Here is a 24,057-nt window from a genome sequence, read left to right as displayed (position 1 = left end):
AATTCATTACTTATTTATTAAATTACTATTGCAGATATTCGGAGGAATGGTGTCGTATGTGGTCATCATAATGCAACTTTAAACTTCTACTTTCTTTAAACTTTAAACTAATTAATTGATATAAATAAATTATTTATTTAAAACAAAGTATGTATTTTAAAGATTTTGTAAGATGCTTATATTTTTAATGAACTATGTTTATGAGAGGACTTTATCATACTTATCAATTCACAGATTATGCTTTCAAGTTCTGTGTGTGAATTCGTTATCTCTGCCGTATTCTTCGTATTGAGGTTATATTAATAATTTTATGCTTCATTATTTTAATTACAACTTTGTATTTAGATTCTATATTGTTTGCTAGGTTTACATTTGTAGATTCGAATCACTAATTATATTGACCTATTGCATGATACATAATGACTCCATAATTGTACAATGAAACACCATGTCTGATGGACACAAATAAATTTTATCATTCCTGATTATATCAACATCCATTACAACTTAAAGTGTAGAATCAGAGAATAAAATAATCAATAACATATATGTATGAATTTTGTAATACCAGAAAGACGAAGAATGTATTCTACAATATAAATAATAAATTTAATTATTGTATTAAAAAATAAACCTTTAAATGGCGGGAACTTAGTTGCCAACCGGATGACTTAATAAAAATGTCTATCACAATGTTCAATTGTTTTATTTTGTATACGATAATAACACTTGAAATAACTTCGTGCAAATTTGCTTCTCTACTCATAAATATGACTATAAAAGTCATATAATAGCTTCAACCAATGAATATTATGCAGTGCAGTGTAGAAATTCGATAGGCTGCAATCCGTGCTGAACAAACTTCCTTTTTTAATTCTTAACAACATTACCCAAACGGTATTGCACGACAATCACGAGACAGGTCGTCGAAGTGCTGATAGCCTGAATACAATAAAACATTTGTTAGCTCAGACATTTCATTAACACTATCACCAATTGGATGGATTATTATATTTAAGATGCGACGCTTCCTCATAAAATAACTGACAAAACTAGAAATTGTTAAATTTCGATCTTTGCTAAGCGAACCTGTGCCGCTGGATCAGTGGTATGATATACTTCAAGTATGGTAGACAACTTTATAAAGAACTCATGCGTGTAGATTTCCACACAATTGTCTTAAAGTTGAAACGAATAATCATTATTTTAAAAATTCGAAATAATAAAAATATGAATATACTCGTACCTTGGTTTTAGATGATAAAGATGTCGTAAAGTATGAAGATGATGGTGAATGTAATTTAATGGTTAAAATGGATGATAAAAAGACCAATGAGGAAACCTCGAATTTCAATGACAATAATAGATTTTATAATTTAGAGAAAAGCCAACTTCATCGGCTCGACTTACAGCGGTGAAGAGGGAGCGAGTGAGCGTGCACACGCCCAGCGGCGAGAAGGCGAGTGTGTCGAGAACGAGCTGCTTGTACAGCACGTCCACACACAGCGAGCTCGGCGCGCCTGGAGGTTGCGTGCGGTACATCAGATCAGTCAACAGCACGCGAAATCTATCCACCTGCGGAATGTTACGTCATAAACAATTCTAAATGAAAGTAGTAGAACCATTTATAATTAGATTAGCAGGAATTTTTAAATTTAAGTAATCCTGGTGTAGCAGCACCAGGATCTGGAATAATACCATATTTTTTATATAAAACTAGTTTTTGCCCGCGGCTTCGCCTGCGTTTAAAAGAAAATGACATGACATACTAACATACATAATACTGAAAATTCGTACTTTCATTGAGATGACAGTGGCGCCATCTGGCGAAAATTGGTCGAACCAACTCTGAATCCTTCGTGGGCTCATGGTCAACAACTTTGCTAAAGTTCATTACTTGATCATATGCATAGTTTACGATTCAATCCAAATCCAATTCAATATTATCGACTAAAATAATCTATTTTTTTGGTCCAAAAGATCGATTCTCCGATTAATGGATCTTAGTTCGCCATCCCTAGTTCAAATGGGATTTCCGGGATAAAAACTATCCTTTCTCGGGTCTCAGACTATCTTCGTACAAAATTTCATTAAAATCGGTTCAGTGGTTTACGCGTGAAGAAGAGACAACCAGACAGACAGACAGACAGACAGAGTTACTTTCGGATTTATAATATTAGTAAGGACTATTAAGGAAGTAAGGATGAATGAAGTAGTAGATGAGCATGAACATATGTAACCAACTCCAAAAAAGATTAAATTCCTACCTGAAAGCTGAAATTCCTTGGAAAAGTATGTGTCCCATACAACACCATTTACACCAGAACGCAGCACCGCTTAACACTGTCGTTATTAGGCAGAAATAAGTGTGGCGGTGGTGCCGCCGAATACAACCTATAGAGGGTTCTACGTTGAAATTATTTCAATAAGTAAATTCTTATTCAAATTTAAATAAGAAGTTAAATAAATCTTCAGAGATTTATTCGACCCACTGAAATATTAATTCCATTTAATTATTAGTGATATAATATAATTTATTCGAATTCTAGCGAAAGTATTGGAGATTCTTACCTCTTGAAGGGTCTGGTGGCAGGGTTCAACAAAACACACCATCCCCGTGATGTGCGAAAAACTCCACATAGCCTGAATGATTAAGTCCCTTAAGGTTAAATCGCCCCCTGTAACAACGGTAAAATTCCTTATACTGTTTTCAAACCAAATCTAAGCTAACCAAAGTTAAGCTTAGTTGTTTCGACTAACTCACAAAGCTAAGGAAACTTATAATACTTTTGTGCTTATAGCACTATAATGTGTAAAATAACTGACATATATGAAGGTAACTTAGCTGTGCATGTTGATGCGCACTTGCCATATTATTCGCAACACTATGAAGTCTTACTTAATGGTGTCGTGGTCAACCTACTACTGTCCACTTGCTGGGGACAGGTCCGCTCTCAGAGTGATTGCGAATTGGTAACTTGACACACATCTTTGAGAATATTTTTTAAAGAAATTTAAGGCATGTGGAACATTCCACATGGTGTTTCCCTTCATCGTTAAGGCAAGTGATAACTGATAATTAATTTCTGACATCCACATAACTTGTAAAAAATCTCAAGGATCAAGTTTAGACCAGTTGTATAACATATTTCTAGCCTAAGCTTAAATGTCTTAACTTTGCATAGCTTAGTTTTTGGTCTACCACCGGCATGAAATTCCTAAACAGAAATCGAACCGATAAACCAGCATTAGGAATCGTCATACCAGATGCCAAGAGAGATTCATGGAAATAGTAGACAGTGAACATCAGGTACACGTTGAAAGAGGCGAACTTCAACAGCATGAGACCTCCATCCTCCTTGTTGAAGTGGACCACGACGTCGCTGATCGAATCGTAGAGGAGGGCGATGCGACGGAGGCTGTCCTCCTCGGCCTTGTGTAGAGGTCCTGTATAAATAAAATTTCTTCATGTCTCTAAACATTGTTATTGGCTTTTTGGTGCTAACAAAATTTGGATGGAAACTCATAAGTAAAGCTTTAGGTGAAGCTGGTTAGTGCCAAAATTCAGCAATTCAATCTATTACTGTCTCACAGCTGGGCACGAGACTTTCCTTAGGATGAGAAAGATTAAGCAATAGTTACCATTGAAGCAAGTGATAATTAATATCTAACGCACATAAGAATATCAGAGTTGTTGATGAGAGGCTGAGTATTTAACATCGTATAAAGCCTATAACATCGTATAAAACACATGGCCACTGCGGTTGCCCAGGGCCAAAACGATCTTTCAGTAGTCTGAGAGTAATGAACGAAAAAATAGCACTGCAGATACCGAATAAAAAAATTACACTTTTGTAAATTGTTGTTGTTTTTGATTCATTGTTTTTGTTTAAAATATGAATCAAATAATAGTGGAACATCAAAATAGAAGAGGAAGGTATATCGAAAGTAATAAAGTTATACCAAATATAAAAAGTAAGTTTACTCGTCTCGTGAATGTTGGTGATAATTCGCTCCATTTCCTCATTCAGCGACTCCATTGCCGCGTGGATCTCGTACACAAGGAACAAGAGTTGCACCCCGACGACCACCTCGATAAAATAAGACAAGTAGTAGGCTCCGTAAAAGCAGGGAACTATTACTGTAACATAATATGTTATAAATTAATAAATTATATTGACACGCTTGACACTTGCCGCAAACTACAAACCTCTGAAAATGCACAAACGTGTGGATGAATCGCTAGCGCCAAACCTATACGAACAAAGTCGAACGCTCTATCCTCACGTTTGAATTTGTGACGGTTTGTTGAAGTTTGGCAAGCGTGTGGACGCGAACACGGAATTGAGCATAATTATATAATTTTAACCCATACCCTCCTTATCCAGCACTAGCGCATTGATCACACTGTAGATAAAATCATGCATCACCATTGCGAAATGTATGGTCAGCAACAGTATACAAATCACTATGCGTTTCCTCTCTCGTTTTTTCTTCTTCTCGTTGTTTCTTTGCATGCCTGAGATGGCCTGGAAGAGGTTGTATTTTATAGTATTCAACTAGCAATCGAGCATGTAGTCCCGCCTGGTGTAATTGGCCATCTTATGGCATCCGCTTTTTTAAATTTTGAACAAGGTTGCTAACTAGATCACGCATTGTCAAATTAAAGGTGTATTTTCAAATGTCAGCTGAATGAGATCAACTTGTTGAGTTGTAAGATAGGGGTCATATATACAAGTAAAACACAAGTTAATTAAGGCTAATAATAAAAACCTTATTAAGCCGATTATATTGATAAATCAGGGAGTTCATCCTCCTTTGTCCTGTGTACGCAGCGAGGGTGGTGAGGCCCTGAGTGACGGACATGTTCAGCATCCACATGATGAAGTCGGTGTTGGAGCCGCCGCGGACCATCCGCTTGGAATTGTCAGTGTTCCGCACGATGTCCAATGCCAGCCCAGCCAGCGTCAAGATGTCTACGTGAATAAATATTAGAACATGTTAAGTAAATTCAGAAAACTCGATTAATTGTTGCTTTTGCGTTGAGCGTGAAAGCTAGCATCGTAGTTAGGCTCATATATGCCCCTGACAAGATTTAAATTTTTTGCTCCTAGCAAGACTTAAAGATTGCAACCCCCGAGACGTTTTTAGAAACAGTCTTTCAAGTTTGAAAAATATTGAAAACATTTTTTCCACTGACTTATTTCAAAGATTACCTAATTTTTGCAAAGTGTTTCTCCATCGGATATATTTTGTTATTGGTCGAAAAAATGCACCTCCGCAATTGCTGCGCTCCTGGCAGTCGCCTGGCCAGCTCCTAGCTACGACGCTGTGGCAGTGTTAACCCAGCTAAACAGAAATCTATAACCATGTTTGACTACTTCAAGGAATCAGTGTTTCTACTTTTAAGAAACACCAATCGTAGATACACTAAAGATCATGTTCTAACAAAGATACGGTAGAAATCTGTCTACCCTTTAAATGTAAAAAAATCGTCATTTAATGTAATTAAAAAAAAATGTGATCTTATAAAAATTAACATACTAAGCAAAGTGACGAGCACGACGCCATACAGCGCGTACGCGCTAGAGACCCGCGCGTGCAACGTCGCTCCGCGCGCCTGCAGCCGCAGCGGCGCCACGCCGAGCACGCGCGACAACCCCAGCGTAACCGCCAGCGCGCCGCCCACCACCCACACGTCGCTCATTGCTGGCATAAGTGTTACACTTACAACACTACACATGAAAGTTCATTCCGAGTAGATCAACTGATTAGTGTTTGCTGCGTTAGCGATCCGTATTTTCATTGGAAAAACGATTGTGGATATTTATTTTTATACAGTAGCTAAATCAGTACTTTATTGCAACTTTTGCACTTACTTATGTAAGAAAGTAATGTAGCATTATGAGGCATGAATATTTTTGGGAACAAAGTAATAAATTATGCGTAGTACATGTAAATTAAATATAATAAAACACCCAAATTTAAAGATATAATTGTCGAAACAAAATACAGACCTGATTTTTTCTGTCTATTTAAAAGCAAGTGATAGCCTAGTGGTTAAGAAACTCGGCCTCTCGATCGAGGATCCGAGATCCCAGGCACGCACCTCTGATTTTTCAAAGTTATGTGCTTATTAGAAATTATTATCACTTGCTAAACGGTGAAGGAAAACATCGTGAGGAAACCTGTTGCATACCTGCGAGATTTATAAAAAAAAGAATCTCTATGGTATGTGAAGTCTACCACTACGCGCGGTGGACCATGGCCTAATCCTTTCCATTATATGATGAGAACCGTGCCCGGCAGTGGGACAGTAATGGGTTGATGATGATGTTGATGACTATAATTATGCAAGCAGAAATACATGTTGTATCTGATTCTTATTTTTTCGGTCTATTTAAAAGCTACCATCTACTATGTACCGTGTACGGGCCGATCATAAAGCCCGACTCGCAGTTGACCACTTTTTATTTGTACCATTACTGAAACCAATGTACACAACATTAGATACATGTTATTATCATCATGTAAACATAAGAAAAAAGAAGAATGTACATTAAAAAGATAATATCTTTATGCTTACATTTCTTTTAATGACATTTTTATGCACTGTTACTAAGTAACTGTACTTACTATAACATATTTTATGAATATGTGTCCTATAATTATATTTCAATTACGAATTATGTTTTAGGCTCTGTGTACTTTGTAATGCATCCATTACTTCTAAATAGATTTGAATCAGTAAAATAGCTCTAATGCATCAGACACCTCACTGTTTCAGCCCTGGTTGCGGTTGGAAATGAAATAGTAACTTTGGTCGTTCCTAGGAATCTCCGAAATTGAATTAAGAAGAGAATTACAAATAAAAACTAAAAAAAAGTTTATAGAAATGTCTTCGTCACTCCGCCAAAATAAAAAAAAAAACTAGTACACTCAAATTATTTTATTTCCCATAAGATTTGAAAACATGAATTTGAGCAATCAATTAATATTTTAGAAGCATTAAAACATGACATTGTACGTCTTCATCCATCTATTGCAACGTGATTCAAAAATTTCAAAACTTTATTGCCAACAAATAAAATTATTTCAACACTGTTTCGAAAAACACACTACTTATACTGTTAAGAAAAAAATACACTCATAAGGTGTTAACTCCTCGAACTTTGATATTTTTCTCTATTGTGGGAAACCCCTTGCTCACCTCTACAGCCTCTCATGCTTAAGCTGCTTTCTTAACATTACCCAAACGATATTGCACGACGATCACGAGGCAGGTGGTCAGGGTACTGATAGCCTGGAGACAATGAAAACGTTTTTAAATGTTTCTTAAGTTACTTTCAGTAAAAAAAAAATTCGAATACTTAATTCGATTTAAAATTATAATATCAAGATCACCTCCCATTTATGCCGTAATTTACCACGTTGCCAAGTGTGATTTGATAAAAAATACTTATGCGTGTACATATCCACACTTAGATAATTAAACCAACTTAATTATCTAAGTATCAACACGATTTCATTTACGTGTTAAGGAGAAATTATTTCGAAATGAAAGAGAAAAAGAGACAAACAAAATATGTGATGATAATGATGACGATGATCCTGAAGATGATGGTGAATAGATCATCAGCCCAACTTACAGCAGTAAGAAGTGAGCGAGTGATGGTGCACACACCCAGCGGCGAGAACGTGAGTGGATCGAAAACGAGTTGTTTGTACAGCACGTCCACACACAGCGAGCTCGGCTCACCTGGAGGCTGCGTACGGTACATCAGATCAGTCAACAGCACACGATATTTTTCCACCTGTAACAAAAGACACATACAACTTAGAATTACTTCACCAATTCCTAACATACAAGTCTACATAACATACATAAAATTATTTGACAGAAAAAAAACAACGTGTTTTTCGGAATCATTTCATAATTGAAACTTTTTCATTAACAGGATGACAAAATCGAATAAATCTCGAGAATGGTGATAAAGAAAGTATTGAAAAACAAAATATTTACGTTATACCTCTTGTAGGGTCTGATGGCAAGGTTCCACATAAACTAACATGCCAGTGATGTGGGCAGTGCACCAAATTGCGTTCAACATTATTAGGTAGTATTGAGTTGAGGACGCTGGAACAATAAAAGGCGATAAAAATAAAATTGAGAATTTAACCCACAATGTATTTTAATTGAAATTGAAACCTTGTGACATCATACGAACCATTCGGATGATATGGAAAAGGATTTCTTAAAGGCAAATAATAATAAATTAAAAGCGGTTTTGCTGTCGTGTCTGTATACGCCCGCACGCGCGTTTCAACCGCATGATTGACTAGCTGTAATCTCTTTGCAACTACGGTTATGTGTATGAAACGATTTGATTCAACTGACTTGCGTGCAAATGTAAACGCGCGTCAGGAAAGCGTGCTTATATGTATAGAGAAAAATCCATATACCGGAACGCAAGATATGTGAAAAGTAAGGTTCTTCTTGTTGTCTATATAGATCACTTAAAGATTGGCTGAACTGCGATTCTAATTATAAGCGATAAATAATCAAAAGATTATGAAGAGAAAGTGGATTTATGTCAGAATGACAAGACTATTGCGTTGGATTTAATTATCAACCCTCTACTGTCTCAAGTGGGCTAAAATGTCGGCAATAAAATTATTGACTTACGCCAAATTTAGATGAGTAGTCGCGTCCACGTTTGAGTGTAACATCAGCATATTTCATAAAAGTGTAACATTACGTTTGTTTTAATTACCAAAGCAAGCACGAATTAGTGTAACGATCGTTACCTGGGTTACCTGATTGCGACAAAATATTGTAGAAATAGTACGCAGTGAACATCAGGTACACGTTATAGGTGGTGAACTTTAGCAGCACGAGGGCTCCGTCGTCTTTGTTGAAATAGCCCACGGTGTCGCTGACCACGCCGTAGAGAATGCTGATACGTCGAAGACTGGCCTCTTCGGCCTTGTTTAGAGATCCTGAAAAATGTTTCTCTAGATAATGTTGACGGCTCATTGTATCCTAACTGCTGCTAAGGGGATATTCACAATATAAGCCAGTTTAGGCTAGTCAAAGCAAAGAGCCAAATATAATTTGACAGGCGTCAAGCTTATGATAATAAATTTCTAATGCGCATATAACTTTACAAAAATCAGTGTACACCTAGGAACCCTTATTTGAGAGGCCGAGTTTCGACCACAAGGCAACACTGCTCATACAGATAGAAAAATACCAAGAAGTATACTTGTCTCATGGATGTTGGAGAGAATCCGTTCAAGCTCCTCGTTTAATACCTCCATTGCTGCGTGAATGTCATATATGAGGAACACGATCTGTGCACCTACGACAACTCCGATGAAGTGAGATATGTAGTACGCTCCGTATAGACACGCAACTAAAACTAACATGAGCAAATGAGGAAATTCATTTAGAACAAGTTCTGGTCAATTTACTGCCCCACAGGTCGCCTACTATCTGAGAAGGCGTGTCGGAAGCCCAGAGTAAAAAGGATTGAACAATACACTAGATCAACTGTGTGTTAATAAGTGTTAATAAGTTGACGACCCGCGTGGCGGAGCGGTCACCATGCCGGTCTGACGCGAAGAGGGTCCCGGGTACGATCCCCGGCCAGACAGATTTCTAAATGACGAATTTTGATTTCTGTTTCTGAGTCTGGGTGTTTGTGTATTTGTCTCTGTGTGTGTCCATAGCACCCACGATACAGAGAATCCTAGTATGGGGCTGTGAGTGAGTGTAGAAAGCGTTAATCCGCATACATACTCTATTTATAATATTGTGAACGTGTATTTTTACATCATTACTCTTTATTGTCAATGCAAGATAAAAGGATATAGTATTATGGTAACCCAAAAAAAAATTATTGAAAATTCATTTGCTTAATCTACTCTGTTACTGTTGGCGGATTCAAATTTGCAGACTAACTAGATATGAAAATATAAACTTGAAACGTTTATATAAAGTCTATTTACCATCATACTCCCTTTCTATAGCAAAGTTCACGCTTTGGACATACTGATTTATTACCATTACGAACTGTATTGCCAGCAGCAGAATACAAATGGCTTTGCGTTTCGTCTCTCGTCTCTGCTTTTTCATGCTGTTTCTTTGCATGCCTGATGTTGCCTGGAAGAATATTGTTTTAGATTCCAAGATTTGATTTTTTAAATATGATAATGTTAAAATTAGTTATATATGAAAATCTGTGCGTAAGAATATAAAATTTATTAAAAATAAAAGTGTACTTAACAAATTAAACACATGATTGTACTTAAAGATGTTCAGTATAAATCTGAAGGGTAGCAATTCACCTGTAATTCATTTCCATAAGAAGATCCTGCTGCAGGAGAGCAGGATGTTTGTATATCTCGTGATCTAATCGCAATTATATAGACTTCTTGGACAAACTAGAGTTGATATACCGTATCAAATCACGATCCTATTCTCTTAACCCAATTAAGAGATAGTAGAGAATAATAATTTTCCCCAGAGAAATGTGGAGGTGAAAATTTCGTATCAATTGTTAGAAAAAATCAGAACGCCAAATACCTTTTTAATCTGATTGAAATGATAGGCAATGGAAGTCATCCTGCTGTGTCCTGTGTACGCTGCGAGGGTGGCGAGGCTCTGGGTGACGGATATGGTCAGCATCCACATGATGAAGTCGGTGTTGGAGCCGCCGCGGATCATCCGCTTGGGATATTCAGCGTTCCGAGTAATGTCTAGTAACAACCCAGTTAAGGTCATGATATCTGCGTAAGAATTATACTAAATTAGCTGTTACACCCGTTCAGAAGTTTTTGTCTATCCTTCGTGAAAGTCACTTTTTTGGGATAAAAGGTTGGTTTTTGTGTTACATTTATCCCAAACCCTGACAACGTGTATATAAAATTTCATGACAATCGGTTATGTAATTAAGGCGTGAAAGTGTAGCAAACAAACAAATCACATTCGTTTTATATTAGTTCGAACGTTATAATTGGCATTTGTGATACCGTTTAAATCAAGAACTCACTCAGCAAGGTGACGAACACGACGCCGTACAGCGCGTACGCGCTAGAGACCCGCGCGTGCAACGTCGCCCCGCGCGCCTGCAGCCGCAGCGGCGCCACGCCGAGCACGCGCGACAACCGCAGCGTAACCGCCAGCGCGCCGCCCACCGCCCACACGTCACGCCCCATCACGGTCGCTTGCATGTAATGTTGATTGCCGTGGTTGCATGTCTTTGGTATTCCACGTATACTTTGTAAAAACCTTTGGTTCAAAAATTATCTATATGTGATCATGTCACGTGCGCTCAAAGTCTGTAATACTATATTTTGTGACCTTAAAATTCTATAGAGTAATATATGACTGTCTGTATTCATTTAACTTATCTGTAATAATGTTACAATTATTAAAAACGGTTCGGAAGAAAAGTTATGTTTTTTTTATCGAGTTAAAATAAATATGATTTTCCTAGGAATCATGAAATCCCCCATAACAATACCGGATAACAAAGTTACACAATACTAGAAAAAAAAATTATCAAAAAAATACAACCGACTTCTATATCACTACAAAGTAAAAAAAATTGAAATATATGTTGGTTTAGTACATTGTTAGTTGGTTTAGTAGGATAGTTTTTATCCTGGTAATCCCACGGGAACTAGGAATGGCAATCTAATATCGATTAATCGGAGAATCGATCTTTTGGACCAAAAAGTCGATTATTTTAGTCGATATTAGTAAGGATTGAATCGTAAACTATGCACTTGATCAAGTGATGATCTTTAGCAAAGTTGTTATCCATGAGCCCACGAAGGTTTCAGCGTTGGTACGACCAATTTTCGCCAGATAGCGCCACTGTCATTCCAATGAAGATACGAATTTTCAGTTTTATGTATGTTAGTATGTCATATTATTTTCTTTTAAACGTGGGCGAAGCCGCGGGCAAAAACTAGTGTTTTATAAAGTAAATCTTTACTGTGGGTTAATGACGGTCATTACAGAACCGAAATGGGCGTAGCTGTTGAATTTACCTAAATATGACTGACACAATGTCGCAGTATTATGCATTGTCGCTTTAACATATTATTATCGAGTACAGGGATGTTTTGAAGCCTTGTAACCGTAACGGATAACCGAAATAAAAATATATCCGAAACCGCCAATCTATAATCTAAAATTCCGGATAGTTTCGGATGAGATTGTAATCGAACATACTATTATGAGGAGTTTTGCCTATCAAAATGCATAAAGTAGTTTACAAAAATAATATAAAAACATTACCTATTTGTATTTTCTAACTTAAATTCCATAAAATTGTAGTATTTATCCCTAACCGAAATTATCCGAAAATATCCGATAACCCTAAATAATTCCATATCTGCATCCATATCCATAACCGACATAATATTTTAATAAATCCGTAACTATATCTAGATCCGAAAGTCCATATCCATAACATCCCTAGCGCCAATGCGATAATAACCATATTACGAGGTGATGTTGTATTTGGTATTAGTGAACAATGGAGCAAGAGGATCGAGGGTTAGCGATGTTGCTCCGTGCATCACGCTGCGCTGGGCTCGCCCCCTACCGGTCGTTGCCTAATTCGCAAATATCACCAGCGTTCGCAATTTATAGCCGTTTCTTATTCTTCTGTTATGGTATGAAATTGGTAAATCAAGGAATTGGTAGGGAATATATTAGGATACAAAACAAATAGTACAACACCAATGGAGATTTTTTATAAGATTAAGTAGCAAACGATCATGCAGTCGATCTAATCGTAAATAGTAATTGACATTTGTAACCAAACTTGTATAGACCAGGAAATACTGTGGTTACTACAATAACTATATTTTCACATCTACTTTTGCATATATTTATTTATTTACATATGCGCCAATAAGCTCGGTCAAATTCGTCAGATTTTGAAGAATCGATACTCCAAATCCTTTTATTGTAGGTGGAACAACAATAACAGCCATCTGGCTGTACGGGCTGCAGAAATATCGTGACGACCTGGCGCTGTCCCACAGTCTGGCTGTGTGGGTGCTACACGCCATTGAAGGTGTGTGCGTCAGCGGCATCTTCTACAACGGGATGTACCATTCCCCACGGAGGATGCGAAGAACTTTCTACTACTGGAAACGCGTAAAGACGGTAGGTGGAGAGGTTGGTTCTTTGTTGAATGGGGAACTTTTCTTTGGAAGATTTAAGGAGTATATGGAAATGCAGTCTATCTGATGTTAATTGCCATCTTTGGACAACTGTTTTTTTTTATAATATAAGAGTAGCAGACGAGCATGCAGTCCACCTGATGGTAAGTGGCTACTGCCGCCCATGGACATCTGTAATCAACCAGATAGGATTAGATATTCCTACCCGAGTTCGGCCACAGATGCGCCGCTACCCCCTGAAGACTAAGCTGGAACGCCTCGGAAAAGTCTGTCTCCCTTACCACGCCCTTCAAACCGGAACACAGCAGCGCCTAACACTACTGTTATTAGGTAGAAATAGGTGTGGCGGTGGTGCCGCCGGAGTCGAACCACAAAGGGTTCTACCACCTTCATGGTACTGTAACCAACTTCACATAGAAAAGTGGTTCTACTTGACTCTGGAGGCACCACCACCACATCTGTTTCTGTCAAGTAATAAAAGTATTTAGCGCTGCTGTGTTCGGATTATAAGGGTGTGATAAGGGAGATATACTCGTACTTATCCGAGGAGTTCCATGGCTACTCCTAAGGACCAGAAGTACAGGACAAGTCGCAAAGCACTAGTGACCGACCTCAAGTAGGACTCTTAATCTTATGTGGACTTGATCACAATTGTCGATGGCCGGCAATTGCCACTTACTAGCAGCTGGTGCTTGCTCGTTAGCTACTTTTGTCATATTAAAACACTAACACTTGTTACCCATATGTATAGATCCGTCGAGACGTCGGTCGTATGCCGTCCCTAGACTCCGCCCAGAGGCATGCTTGGGGGCTGTTCGTCTGGTCCCAGCTCTTACTGACTACCCTGTACCTGATCAACATTTTCATATTTTCAAAAAACGCGGACATGTTAAAGTACTGTAAGTTCCACTCTTTGGTGCTTTTATGATTTTTAATTTCAAACAAGCTAATTTTCTGTTTATAATGTAGTGCATCTAATGAATACGGGGAAGGCCTAGTAGTAAAGACTCAATCCCAGGCTCCTTTGATTTTTCAAAAGTTGTGTGTATTAGAAATAACCTATACAAGGATAAGGGAAAACATTGTGAGGTTACATATATGCTTGAATGATCTTAAAAAGAAGTTCTTAAAGGTATATACATTAAATAAATAAATAAATTTATTATTCAATAAATATTAATAATTAAACAATAAATTTGAATTTTGTTGCAGTAAAAGTAGCCTTCATATATACATTTCTTGACACTGCGTATTTCGTCACGAATATAATCATAGCCCAGTTTGTGTTTGTGGCCATGATGATAAATTCATGTTTCCGAGCTATCAATGAGGAGCTCGAGGAATTAGTCTCTGATATGCTTTCGAAGGGTAAGTAACTTTTTTATATGCAAAAAGTAATAATAATAATAATAATAATAATAATAAGCCCCTCAAAATCTAACTTCACGTCCGGCATGACCACCGATGCCACGTGAGGGGCGGACGCTGGCAACAGACAATAAGTCTTAATACTTACCAGCGACTAACGAAGCTCTAGTTTCCCGTTTTCTTCTCCTAGGGGGTCATAATATCAGACCAAGGGATATCAGGTATACAATCTTACCGACCGAAGCCAAGGTGGAACTGCATACGCCGAGGGCTGCATGGCTAAGGGGAACTTAGTCGTTAGTATGCGAACTCTGGGCACCGGGGGAAACCCAGTTTTACTTACCCTTACCACGGTGAACGCAGGGCTCTGCCGTGGTCGACGCTTATAGTCCCTAGCTTCTCGTGGGAATAAAATGAGAAGGTCAACTAGAATAAAAAATATAAAAAATAAAAATAAAGATTCTGCCCAGTATGAGACTGTTGCAGAATCATCATCTCATCCATCATCACCAATATCATCCACACATAGCTTATTTCAATCTACTAATTCAACTCCTCTTTCATTTGAAAATCAAAGTAATTCAGTAAGCCGTTCAAGTACAGCATCGCCAATGTCAGCAGGTATTGAGCAAACACAAATGATTACACTCCCAGCCTCTGCTGTTGCGCGGGGGGCAAATGCCTTTTTGCCCGCGTCCACTAAGGCTGGAAAACCAAGAATACGCATGAAATGGAGTCAAGATGTTAATATTTTCATTATGCGTACTTACTATCATATCACGAAATTAGAGACAGACATGACAACATATAGGAAAACTTTGCATGAACTTTTTTCAATTCAATATCCAGATGTCAATGTTTCAGAGCAGAGAGTTTCAGACCAAAGAAGAATGATTATTAAAAATAAATATTTATCACAAGCAATATTAAATAAATTAAAGGAAGAAGTTTCGATACAGTTACAAGATGAAGAGAATATAAACTTAGTTAATAATGAGAATGATCAAGTTCATATCGAAGCTGATCGAATCACACAAGAATTTCAAACACAATTACAAGACAACTTATCTCAATCAGTCATTTTATCACAATCACATACTCAATCATTCGTACCAACCTCACATTCATCTACACAGACTGAATTCATTACATTACTCCTAGAAAACGAAACCGAGACAATAGCAGATCTCGCTCCACCTAATGATGCCAGTTTCCAAGACATGCATGACAAACTGCAAACAACATTAGCACAATACTCCGGGATGGATCCAACAGCTAGACCCAAGCTGCCCCGAATAAAATATACAAAACAACTTAAGGATCTAGTTCATCTATTTAATCAACATATCCTACATCGACTCATATCAAAAGAAATACAACTCAACGATATTCACACTCTCATATACTGCACAGCTTTAGTAATAGCGGAAGAACTTAATTACAAAATCGTACACAACACAATACATACAAAACCTAAAAACTATACCAAACCATCTTGGCAAATACGACTAGAAAAAGACATAGAAAATTTAAGGGTAGATATTGGTAGACTTACTCAATACATAAACAACAATAGATCTGATAGATTAGTTAAAAAAGTACAACATATATTTAATAGAATTGCAATACACACTAAACATGAAGGTAATAATAGAAAACCTGAAGAGTTTCTGGATACGCTGAAACAAAAATTGGCACTAAAGACACACAGACTTAAAAGATACAAAAAAACACAACAACGCAAAAAAGATAATACACAATTCGCTACAAATGAAAAACTATTCTATAGAAATCTCTGTAAACCTAAAATAGATTTAACAGCCAATGAAAATAATTATAACGAAATACCCACAAAAGAAGTACTTGAGGCATATTGGTCAAATATATGGGAGGAAAACATTAGACATAATGATAAAGCAGACTGGATAGCAGAAGAACAAGGCAAATGGGAGGGAATAGATGAAATGGAGTTTCAAGAGGTAACAGAGCGTGACATACGTAACATAACAGCTAGATTACATAACTGGAAATCTCCTGGAGTAGACAAAATTCATAATTACTGGTATAAAAAATTAACAACATTACATCAACCTTTAGCAAGAGCTTTAACAGAAATCATTTTAGGAAAACAAAATATACCCAACTTCATCACAAAAGGAATAACCTACATGCTACCTAAAACTATCAACTCTACACAGCCATCACAATACAGACCTATTACATGCCTGCCCACCATATACAAGATCCTAACCTCTACTATAACATTGAAGATCAATACACATATCGAACACAATAATATATTGGCAGAAGAACAAAAGGGTTGCAGGCGAGGACATATGGGGTGTAAAGAACAACTAGTTATAGATTCTATTATACATAAACATGCCACAACAAAACACAGAAATTTACACTGTACATACATCGATTACAAAAAAGCTTTTGATAGTATCCCTCACTCCTGGTTAATTAAAATCTTGCAAATATACAAAATAAGCCCTACTATAATAGAATTTTTACGTAATATCATGCATCATTGGAAAACTACTGTACATTTAAATCAAGGAAATAAATCTATCTCAACTAGAGAAATAAATATAAAAAAAGGTATTTACCAAGGGGACTCCTTGAGCCCCTTATGGTTCTGCCTCGCTTTAAACCCACTATCCAATATTTTACATAACTGTCAAACAGGATACCGCTTTAACAATAGGCCCGAAGAAACTACGATCTCTCACTTGATTTATATAGATGATATTAAACTATACGCCAAAACCCATAAACATATGCAAAACCTTCTAGACAAAACCACGCAATTCAGTAGAGACATTAACATGCAGTTCGGTTTAGATAAGTGCAGAACTCTTCACATTATTAAAGGCAAAATTACATCAGGAGATTATAGAGTGAACAATAATGACATAATATCAGCCATGGAACCTACAGATGTATACAAATATCTAGGGTACAATCAGTTAAAAGGATTACTACACACACAAATCAAACAGACACTTACGACAGAATTTAAAAGGAGAATAGACGCTATCTGCAAAACTCATTTATCTGGAAAACACCTCACAAAAGCAATAAACACTTACGCTATTCCAATTTTGACGTATTCATTTGGTATAATAAAATGGACAAAGACAGACATAGAACAACTGGAAAGAACTATACGAACAACTCTAACTAAACACAATCATTTACACCCTAAATCAGCAGTAGAAAGGATAAATATTAAGAGACAGGACGGCGGCAGAGGCGTCATAGATATTAATTATCTTTGGCAAAAACAAATAAGCAATCTAAGACATTTCTTTTTCACTAAATCGACAACAAGCAACATCCATTCAGCAATCACACACAACGACGAAAACCTCACACCACTCAATTTATCAGATCACACAGTACAACATACACTTGACAACAGACATTCACAATTACAGAAAATAGAGCAGTGGAAAAATAAAGTTTTACACGGAAGACACCCACACGATATAGAACACACACACATAGATAAAATAGCATCGAATAAATGGCTTCAAGTAGGCAATTTATTCCCTGAAACCGAAGGATTCTTGATAGCAATCCAAGATCAAGTAATCAACACTAAAAACTATAGAAAACATATAATTAAAGACCCCAGTGTTAAAAGTGACAAATGCCGTAGGTGCCACTCTCAACCTGAAACAATACAACATATAACAGGAGCATGCATCAATCTCACACAAACAGACTACACGCACAGACACAACCAAGTCACCAACATAATTCATCAAAGTCTTGCACTAAAACATAACCTCATACAGAACACAAACACACCTTATTACAAATATACTCCGCAATCTATTATAGAAAACACGTCTCATAAACTCTATTACGATCGCGCCATACTTACCGATAGAACTATACACTATAACAGACCGGACATAATTTTACAAGACAAATTAAATAAAATTACTTACCTGATAGATATTTCAGTCCCCAACACACATAACATTCAAAAGACAATAGCTGAAAAAATAAACAAATACGTAGAACTTAAAGAAGAAGTAACTAGAATCTGGAAGCAAAATAAAGTATATGTAGTCCCTGTTGTCCTCTCTACCACCGGAGTGATACCTTATCATCTCCATCAAAGCATCAAACTCATCGGTTTAAAACATTCCATATATATAATTTTACAAAAAGCAGCCGTATTAAATACTTGTCGAATTGTGAGAAAGTTCATGCAAATAGATGAAAAGGAAGTCGGTCCCCATAATGTTACTCAACCTATAGGTCCCCCGTAAATACTGCAATATTTACTTGGTTTTACCCGTAAATGTTGCAAATCTTACCAGCTTTAGCTGAGAAATGCAAAAACTTGCAAATAAATATAATAATAATAAAATCTTTATTTCATAAAAATAACACAATTTAGTACACATTGTTATTAGGTGCAGGGTAACATTATAGTAAGATTGGACATAACGTTTATCTTCAGTTGCCTAAACTGGGCGTGAACCTGTAATATAGGCAACCGATCTCTCCCGGTGTGAGTCTAGGATACTATAATAGACTAAGGAACTCTATGTACAAAGTTACAGAAACAGTGCAAGTAATCTTAAACATAAGGGCAATATATAGTGTAAGGTTCTTTTGTTGTGTAATATTAGTGAATTAGTATATTTATGTGTGAATGTATGTGTGCGTACCTGTGTGTGTGTGCGCGCGTGTGTGTGTGTGTGTGTGTGTGCGTGTGTGTGTGTGTGTGTGTGTGTGTAAAAAAGTATGTAAATATTTAGTGATGTATTTTTTATTATAATATAGGAGAAGTAGTAAATTTTAATGTTCATTCAATCCACCTTCTGAAAATGACAAAATGACATGACATGTGTTGTCAAACCCAGATAGGATTGGACTCTACGTGAAATTTTCTATAGATGCATGGTCCTAAGGATTCAGTTGGAACGCCTGGTACAAATGTCTCTCCTTGTCACATGCTGCAAAGCAGAACATAGCGCTTAAAACTGCTGATATACGCTCTTGTCTCGAACAAATAAAAGCTAAAATATTTTTTTTTTATATTTGACTAATATTAGCTCTATCAATGTATAAGGTATTTTTATATAATTGACTGATTAGCTTACCGTATTTAATGTACAGATGAAACAATACACACACAAAATGAACAACTGAAACAGTACAGCTCAATGGGTTTAAAGATACCGATGTCAAAAATTAACATCTCCATAGATCTTTTGGGAACAATGATCCAACAAAGAGAAGGTAAGTTTACTTAAAAATGATAAAAAGAATCAAGTTATAAAACATTTGCAATTGGAAATGAACTCTAAAGCCATACCTGTCAACCTGGTGGCCTATGCCCTTCTAAGGACTTTAGGCTACTAATACAATAATATATTTGCCTGTGCCAGTGTCTGTGGGGCTATGTTAAGACAAATATACTTTGATGCAAATTGTATAAGAGAATACTTTTTTGTCTGCCACGTCCCACGTCTGACGCCCTCTATGTCTGTAAATATAAATAAACGCTGTATGTGCAGATAAAAAGCTGGTCCACGAGAAACTACGGTCGCTGGCACGTGCCTACGTGTCCACGTGCGGGCTGGTGCAGCAGCATAACAGCTCCGAGGAGGCCGTGCTGCTCCTTCTGCTGGTCTACATCATCTCCAACTTCGTCAGCGCCGTATGTGCTACTATCTGGAGCCTTACGGATGGCGGTAACTTTTCATTCATTAATAAGTATTTGATGACTTTTCACAGACTGCCCCAAGAAAAGAGATTTGAAAGTACTGGATTTTGAGACTTTTGGTTAGATATATTATTTAACAGTTGTATTCGTATTATATTGCTACATACAGTTGACATCATCAACACTGACTTATATGACATTATTTTTAAGAAGCTCAACCATTTTCAAGCGCTGGGTTAGGTTAAAATATACTAACTTGCTGAGGTTTATTATACTCAAAGTGATATTCAAGTTATTTTTCTGAGTTTGTATCAAAGACCCATTTAAAAATCTTATTGCCTGATATTTTATGCTTACAGAGAGTGACTCCACGTTCGTGCTAGCAGTAGATGCATTTTGGTACCTACAGCACATGTGCAGAGGAATGTTGCTCGCAGCACCGCCTCACGTGATGGGACAAGAGGTTTATATCCTTTAACCATTTCAGTTTGGAGGAGTGTATTTACTATGAATCCGAAATACGTCGAAAATCAACTTAAAGCCCATTAAAATGTCACTGGAGGAGTTAAGAATGTGATTTTAAATTTTGTCCATCTATTCCTAATATTTTGCCGCACCTTCAGAAGTCACTCCTATAACAAGGCGATGGGGGGACAGATGCGAACCTCCAGAAGCATCTTATTTCTCAGGAGTAACTATGCATCTATAATTGACTTTTGGTAGAACATCTTTTTTATATGGATTTTTTTACACATGCCTATGACAATCATTGACCACTTATGATCATGCGGAATATATTCGTTAGTTACTTAAATCTTACCTATATATGCGTTACTGCGTGGTGTTTTTCCGTGAATAAATAATTTATTCTTTATCTCTTTTCTCTGTTATATATTCACTCCTGTTAAAGGTTGCACGAACAGGCAAATTGATATGCAAGATAGCGAGCACAGTACAGTACAGCTACGACCCACTGCTGGCCGAGCTGGACGTGTTCTACACCCAGCTGATGCTGAACCAGCCCGCGTACACACTACTGGAGATGTTTCACTTGCGGAGACCACTTGTTCTTAACGTAAGTGTTATAAAGTGGCAGAAATCTGAGTATTTTTGTATCATTCTTAACGTAAACGGCAAAAAGTGTTTTGAAAACTCATGGTAAAAAAACTGTTATCGTAAGTCTGAGTATTTGTTTTAATTAATACTGTCTATTCCAGGCGATGGCGATCTTCACTATCTACCTTGTTTTCCAGTAGTTTTGGAAAATATTTTTCTGTGCTATTAAATATAAGAAATTCTGTATGTGCTTCAAAAATAAAGTTTGTTTTAACGGGTTATTGTTTTTTTTTACCTTTAAGAACGGATAATTTACTTTTCAGTCCCACTGCTGGGCACGGATCCTTTTCAGAGTGAAGGGGTCTTAGGCCCTAGTCAACCGGCCAAGTGCGAGTTGGTAGACTAAAACAAGGACACAAAATAACTAGCATTTATCAACAACACAGTCACTTTATAGCTTCTTTATATATACCTACATATAAAGTACTCTGTGCTTTACAGGCATGTTATTATAACTGGTAAAGATAGAGTACACATATTGAAGATTAGGTTAGAATGCACTACTATTATATTATTTTGTACTTTATGTACTTTATTCAAAAGAAGTATATATTTAAAAAATCATTAATATTGATGCTTTCAAATCATATTTGTAAAGATTTGGAAAGTCCATTAGCTTCGTTGCGTTAAAGCCAAGTACATTTTTTGAAACATATTCAGTGGTCTGTCGAGTTTAGGGTAGGAATGTTACGGAGCTCCGTAACCCTTACCGAAAATATCTGATATTGAATATAAAAATTTAACCGTAACCGATCTAAAAGCTTTGAATAATTTCAGATATGTGGAGTCAAAATAAGACACAAATTTGTATTTTCTTTATAATTATTTAACGATATACAGATTTATGGATATATCCGTATCTGAAACTATCCGAAATTTTTGGATAATCTAAATAATTAAATCTCTACCGGACCTGAAACCGGTTTAACATTTTCAGCCGACTTTGGAAAGTAACATTTTTCAAGCGTATAAACGTATATATTATTCTTATAGCGTATATTTCATAGCGTATCTTATATCTTAGCGTAGCGTAGCGTTATATCTCATTCTTTAGCACGCCGTACAAACCAACGCCCAACGCAACAACGTTGTCGTCAGAATCGCTAGAGTATGAAAGTATCATACGCTTTATTTTAAGCAGCCGGAGGTTTTTTATAGCAATTTTGTTTTTTTAAAAGTAAGTCGTATTAATAAATAATCCGATCTGAAAGTTCATACCCATAGCATCCTTAGCATGGATCAAGACCGGACGTTGGCGAGGTTCTTTCGCGCGTCGCGCTACGCCGGCGTCGCCCCCTACCGCTCGCTACGTCTGTCGCAGATATCCAAACCATTGGCACTCTTCAGCCGTCTTCTGTTCTTCTGCTATGGTATGTGCATTTTCATTTTACAGTAGACACATTAATACTACTTTACCTACAATTAAACGAAAATTAAATAACGATTCTTTTTCCAAAATTTTATTCGAATAAAGGTTTTCGCTTCAAGATTTTTTCTGAATATACGATTCTGAATTACTCAATGCGAATTATGCTTTTTTTGTCCATTATATGGGACGGGTGCTTCCGTACATTCTGGAAAGATCTAGAGCATACTCTGTGATGTTGCTAAAATACCAATTGCAAAAATGCAGGAAACATAATTAGGAAACCTAAGCAGCTATACGTAGCTTCATTATGTGGTAATTACAGGCACCATGGTTTTAACGGCATTGAAGATACATGCTCAAAAAAGCAGCCGCAATTCACAAATATCTGGAGCTATCGTGGTGTGGTCATTCCATTCCGTCATAGCTGTGAACATCACGGGCATCCTGTATATGGGAATGTTCCACGCCTCACGCAGGTTGCGGCACTCCTTCCATTATTGGAAACGCGTGAAAAAGGTAAGGCAAGATTCTTTTAATAAACCATATCAGACAATGAAATAATTTTATGTATCCATAATTAAATAAATCATAATTTTTGGTGCTTTAGGGCAGACACACATAAAAGCAATCCGGTGCCACATCGTCAAAATCCGACATCACAATCAAAATGTGCATCCAGCAACGCGACGCATATTATACTGTCATTTGCTTGTACATTTGCTACTATGGTCTACTCAGGATACACCATAAAAATGTCATCTCTCATATCTCTACACAAACCCACAGATCATCCAAGGCATCGGACGAGCGCCGACAGCGGACCCCACTGAACGACAAATATGTATGCTGTTCATCAGCGTGCAGATCGCGCTCCTTGTCCTGAATGTGGCTGACATTTGGGAACTTGCAGACACATATAACCCCAATATAAGTACGTCATAATTATAATATAACGTTATTATTTAGTAATGGTAGTTCGTATGTAAATGAGTGTCATATCTTGCAACTGAATTTTGAACAAGTTAACCCCAACCGATTAAGCTGAAATGTTTCATATAATACGTTTGGTTTGGATGACAGTGCATTATTAACTTAGTGACATAATTCTGAAAATATATCGGACGACTGATATCGACGACGTCGTCGATCGGACGAATAAATAATATTTTTATTGCAGTGATCACAATATTCGTAATTACGCTTGTAAATTCCGGATATTTCGTATCAAATTTTATTATGGGACATTTTGTGCTGATGGGCATGAGGATCAGCTCACCTCTTCGGGCGATCAATGAGCAGCTGG

The 24,057-nt window shown here is 36.9% G+C and overlaps 3 protein-coding genes across 3 annotated transcripts; 1 reads left to right on the top strand and 2 right to left on the bottom strand.

Annotated features, from left to right (window-relative positions):
- Window positions 1-870: 870 nt before the first annotated feature.
- Window positions 871-5,707, bottom strand: LOC140746506 (uncharacterized). Its single transcript, XM_073078661.1, has 8 exons — window positions 5,545-5,707; window positions 4,774-4,976; window positions 4,376-4,529; window positions 3,986-4,141; window positions 3,265-3,447; window positions 2,572-2,678; window positions 1,411-1,575; window positions 871-942 (listed from the first exon to the last, which is right to left on the bottom strand). The coding sequence occupies exons 1-8, from the start codon at window positions 5,705-5,707 to the stop codon at window positions 871-873; spliced, it is 1,203 nt and encodes a 400-aa protein (XP_072934762.1).
- A 1,255-nt stretch (window positions 5,708-6,962) lies between these two features.
- On the bottom strand, window positions 6,963-9,461 carry LOC140746547 (gustatory receptor for sugar taste 43a-like). Its single transcript, XM_073078699.1, has 5 exons — window positions 9,267-9,461; window positions 8,809-9,000; window positions 8,031-8,137; window positions 7,650-7,814; window positions 6,963-7,303 (listed from the first exon to the last, which is right to left on the bottom strand). Exons 1-5 carry the CDS (start codon window positions 9,427-9,429, stop codon window positions 7,229-7,231), a joined length of 702 nt encoding a protein of 233 aa, XP_072934800.1. The 5' UTR covers window positions 9,430-9,461; the 3' UTR covers window positions 6,963-7,228.
- Window positions 9,462-12,551: 3,090 nt separating this feature from the next.
- On the top strand, window positions 12,552-21,525 carry LOC140746505 (uncharacterized). The gene is made up of 9 exons (XM_073078660.1): window positions 12,552-12,690; window positions 12,993-13,189; window positions 13,958-14,105; window positions 14,419-14,574; window positions 19,720-19,842; window positions 20,121-20,297; window positions 20,629-20,732; window positions 21,180-21,344; window positions 21,487-21,525. Exons 1-9 carry the CDS (start codon window positions 12,552-12,554, stop codon window positions 21,523-21,525), a joined length of 1,248 nt encoding a protein of 415 aa, XP_072934761.1.
- The last annotated feature ends 2,532 nt before the right edge of the window (window positions 21,526-24,057 follow it).

Source organism: Epargyreus clarus, unplaced genomic scaffold, assembly GCF_041222505.1.
Source record: "Epargyreus clarus isolate Ecla_fem2 unplaced genomic scaffold, WU_Ecla_fem_2.2 ptg000012l, whole genome shotgun sequence".
Classification (NCBI taxonomy): Eukaryota; Metazoa; Arthropoda; class Insecta; order Lepidoptera; family Hesperiidae; genus Epargyreus; species Epargyreus clarus.
Note: the sequence above shows the minus strand (reverse complement) of the source record. Positions and strands in the feature narration are given on the sequence as shown.

Coding starts and splice junctions, on each gene's coding strand:
- LOC140746547 (XM_073078699.1), bottom strand. CDS start 9,429: ATGTTAGTTTTAGTTGCGTGTCTATACGGAGCGTACTACATATCTCAC. Junction 7,815..8,030: donor GCCATCAGACCCTACAAGAG/GTATAACGTAAA, acceptor CTTTTGTTACAG/GTGGAAAAATATCGTGTGCT. Junction 7,304..7,649: donor CTCGCTCACTTCTTACTGCT/GTAAGTTGGGCT, acceptor CATTGTCTCCAG/GCTATCAGTACCCTGACCAC.
- LOC140746506 (XM_073078661.1), bottom strand. CDS start 5,707: ATGAGCGACGTGTGGGTGGTGGGCGGCGCGCTGGCGGTTACGCTGGGG. Junction 4,530..4,773: donor AATATAATCGGCTTAATAAG/GTTTTTATTATT, acceptor AACCTCTTCCAG/GCCATCTCAGGCATGCAAAG. Junction 4,142..4,375: donor GCTAGTGCTGGATAAGGAGG/GTATGGGTTAAA, acceptor ATTATGTTACAG/TAATAGTTCCCTGCTTTTAC.
- LOC140746505 (XM_073078660.1), top strand. CDS start 12,552: ATGGAGCAAGAGGATCGAGGGTTAGCGATGTTGCTCCGTGCATCACGC. Junction 20,298..20,628: donor CTGGAGCCTTACGGATGGCG/GTAACTTTTCAT, acceptor TTATGCTTACAG/AGAGTGACTCCACGTTCGTG. Junction 20,733..21,179: donor CTCACGTGATGGGACAAGAG/GTTTATATCCTT, acceptor CTCCTGTTAAAG/GTTGCACGAACAGGCAAATT.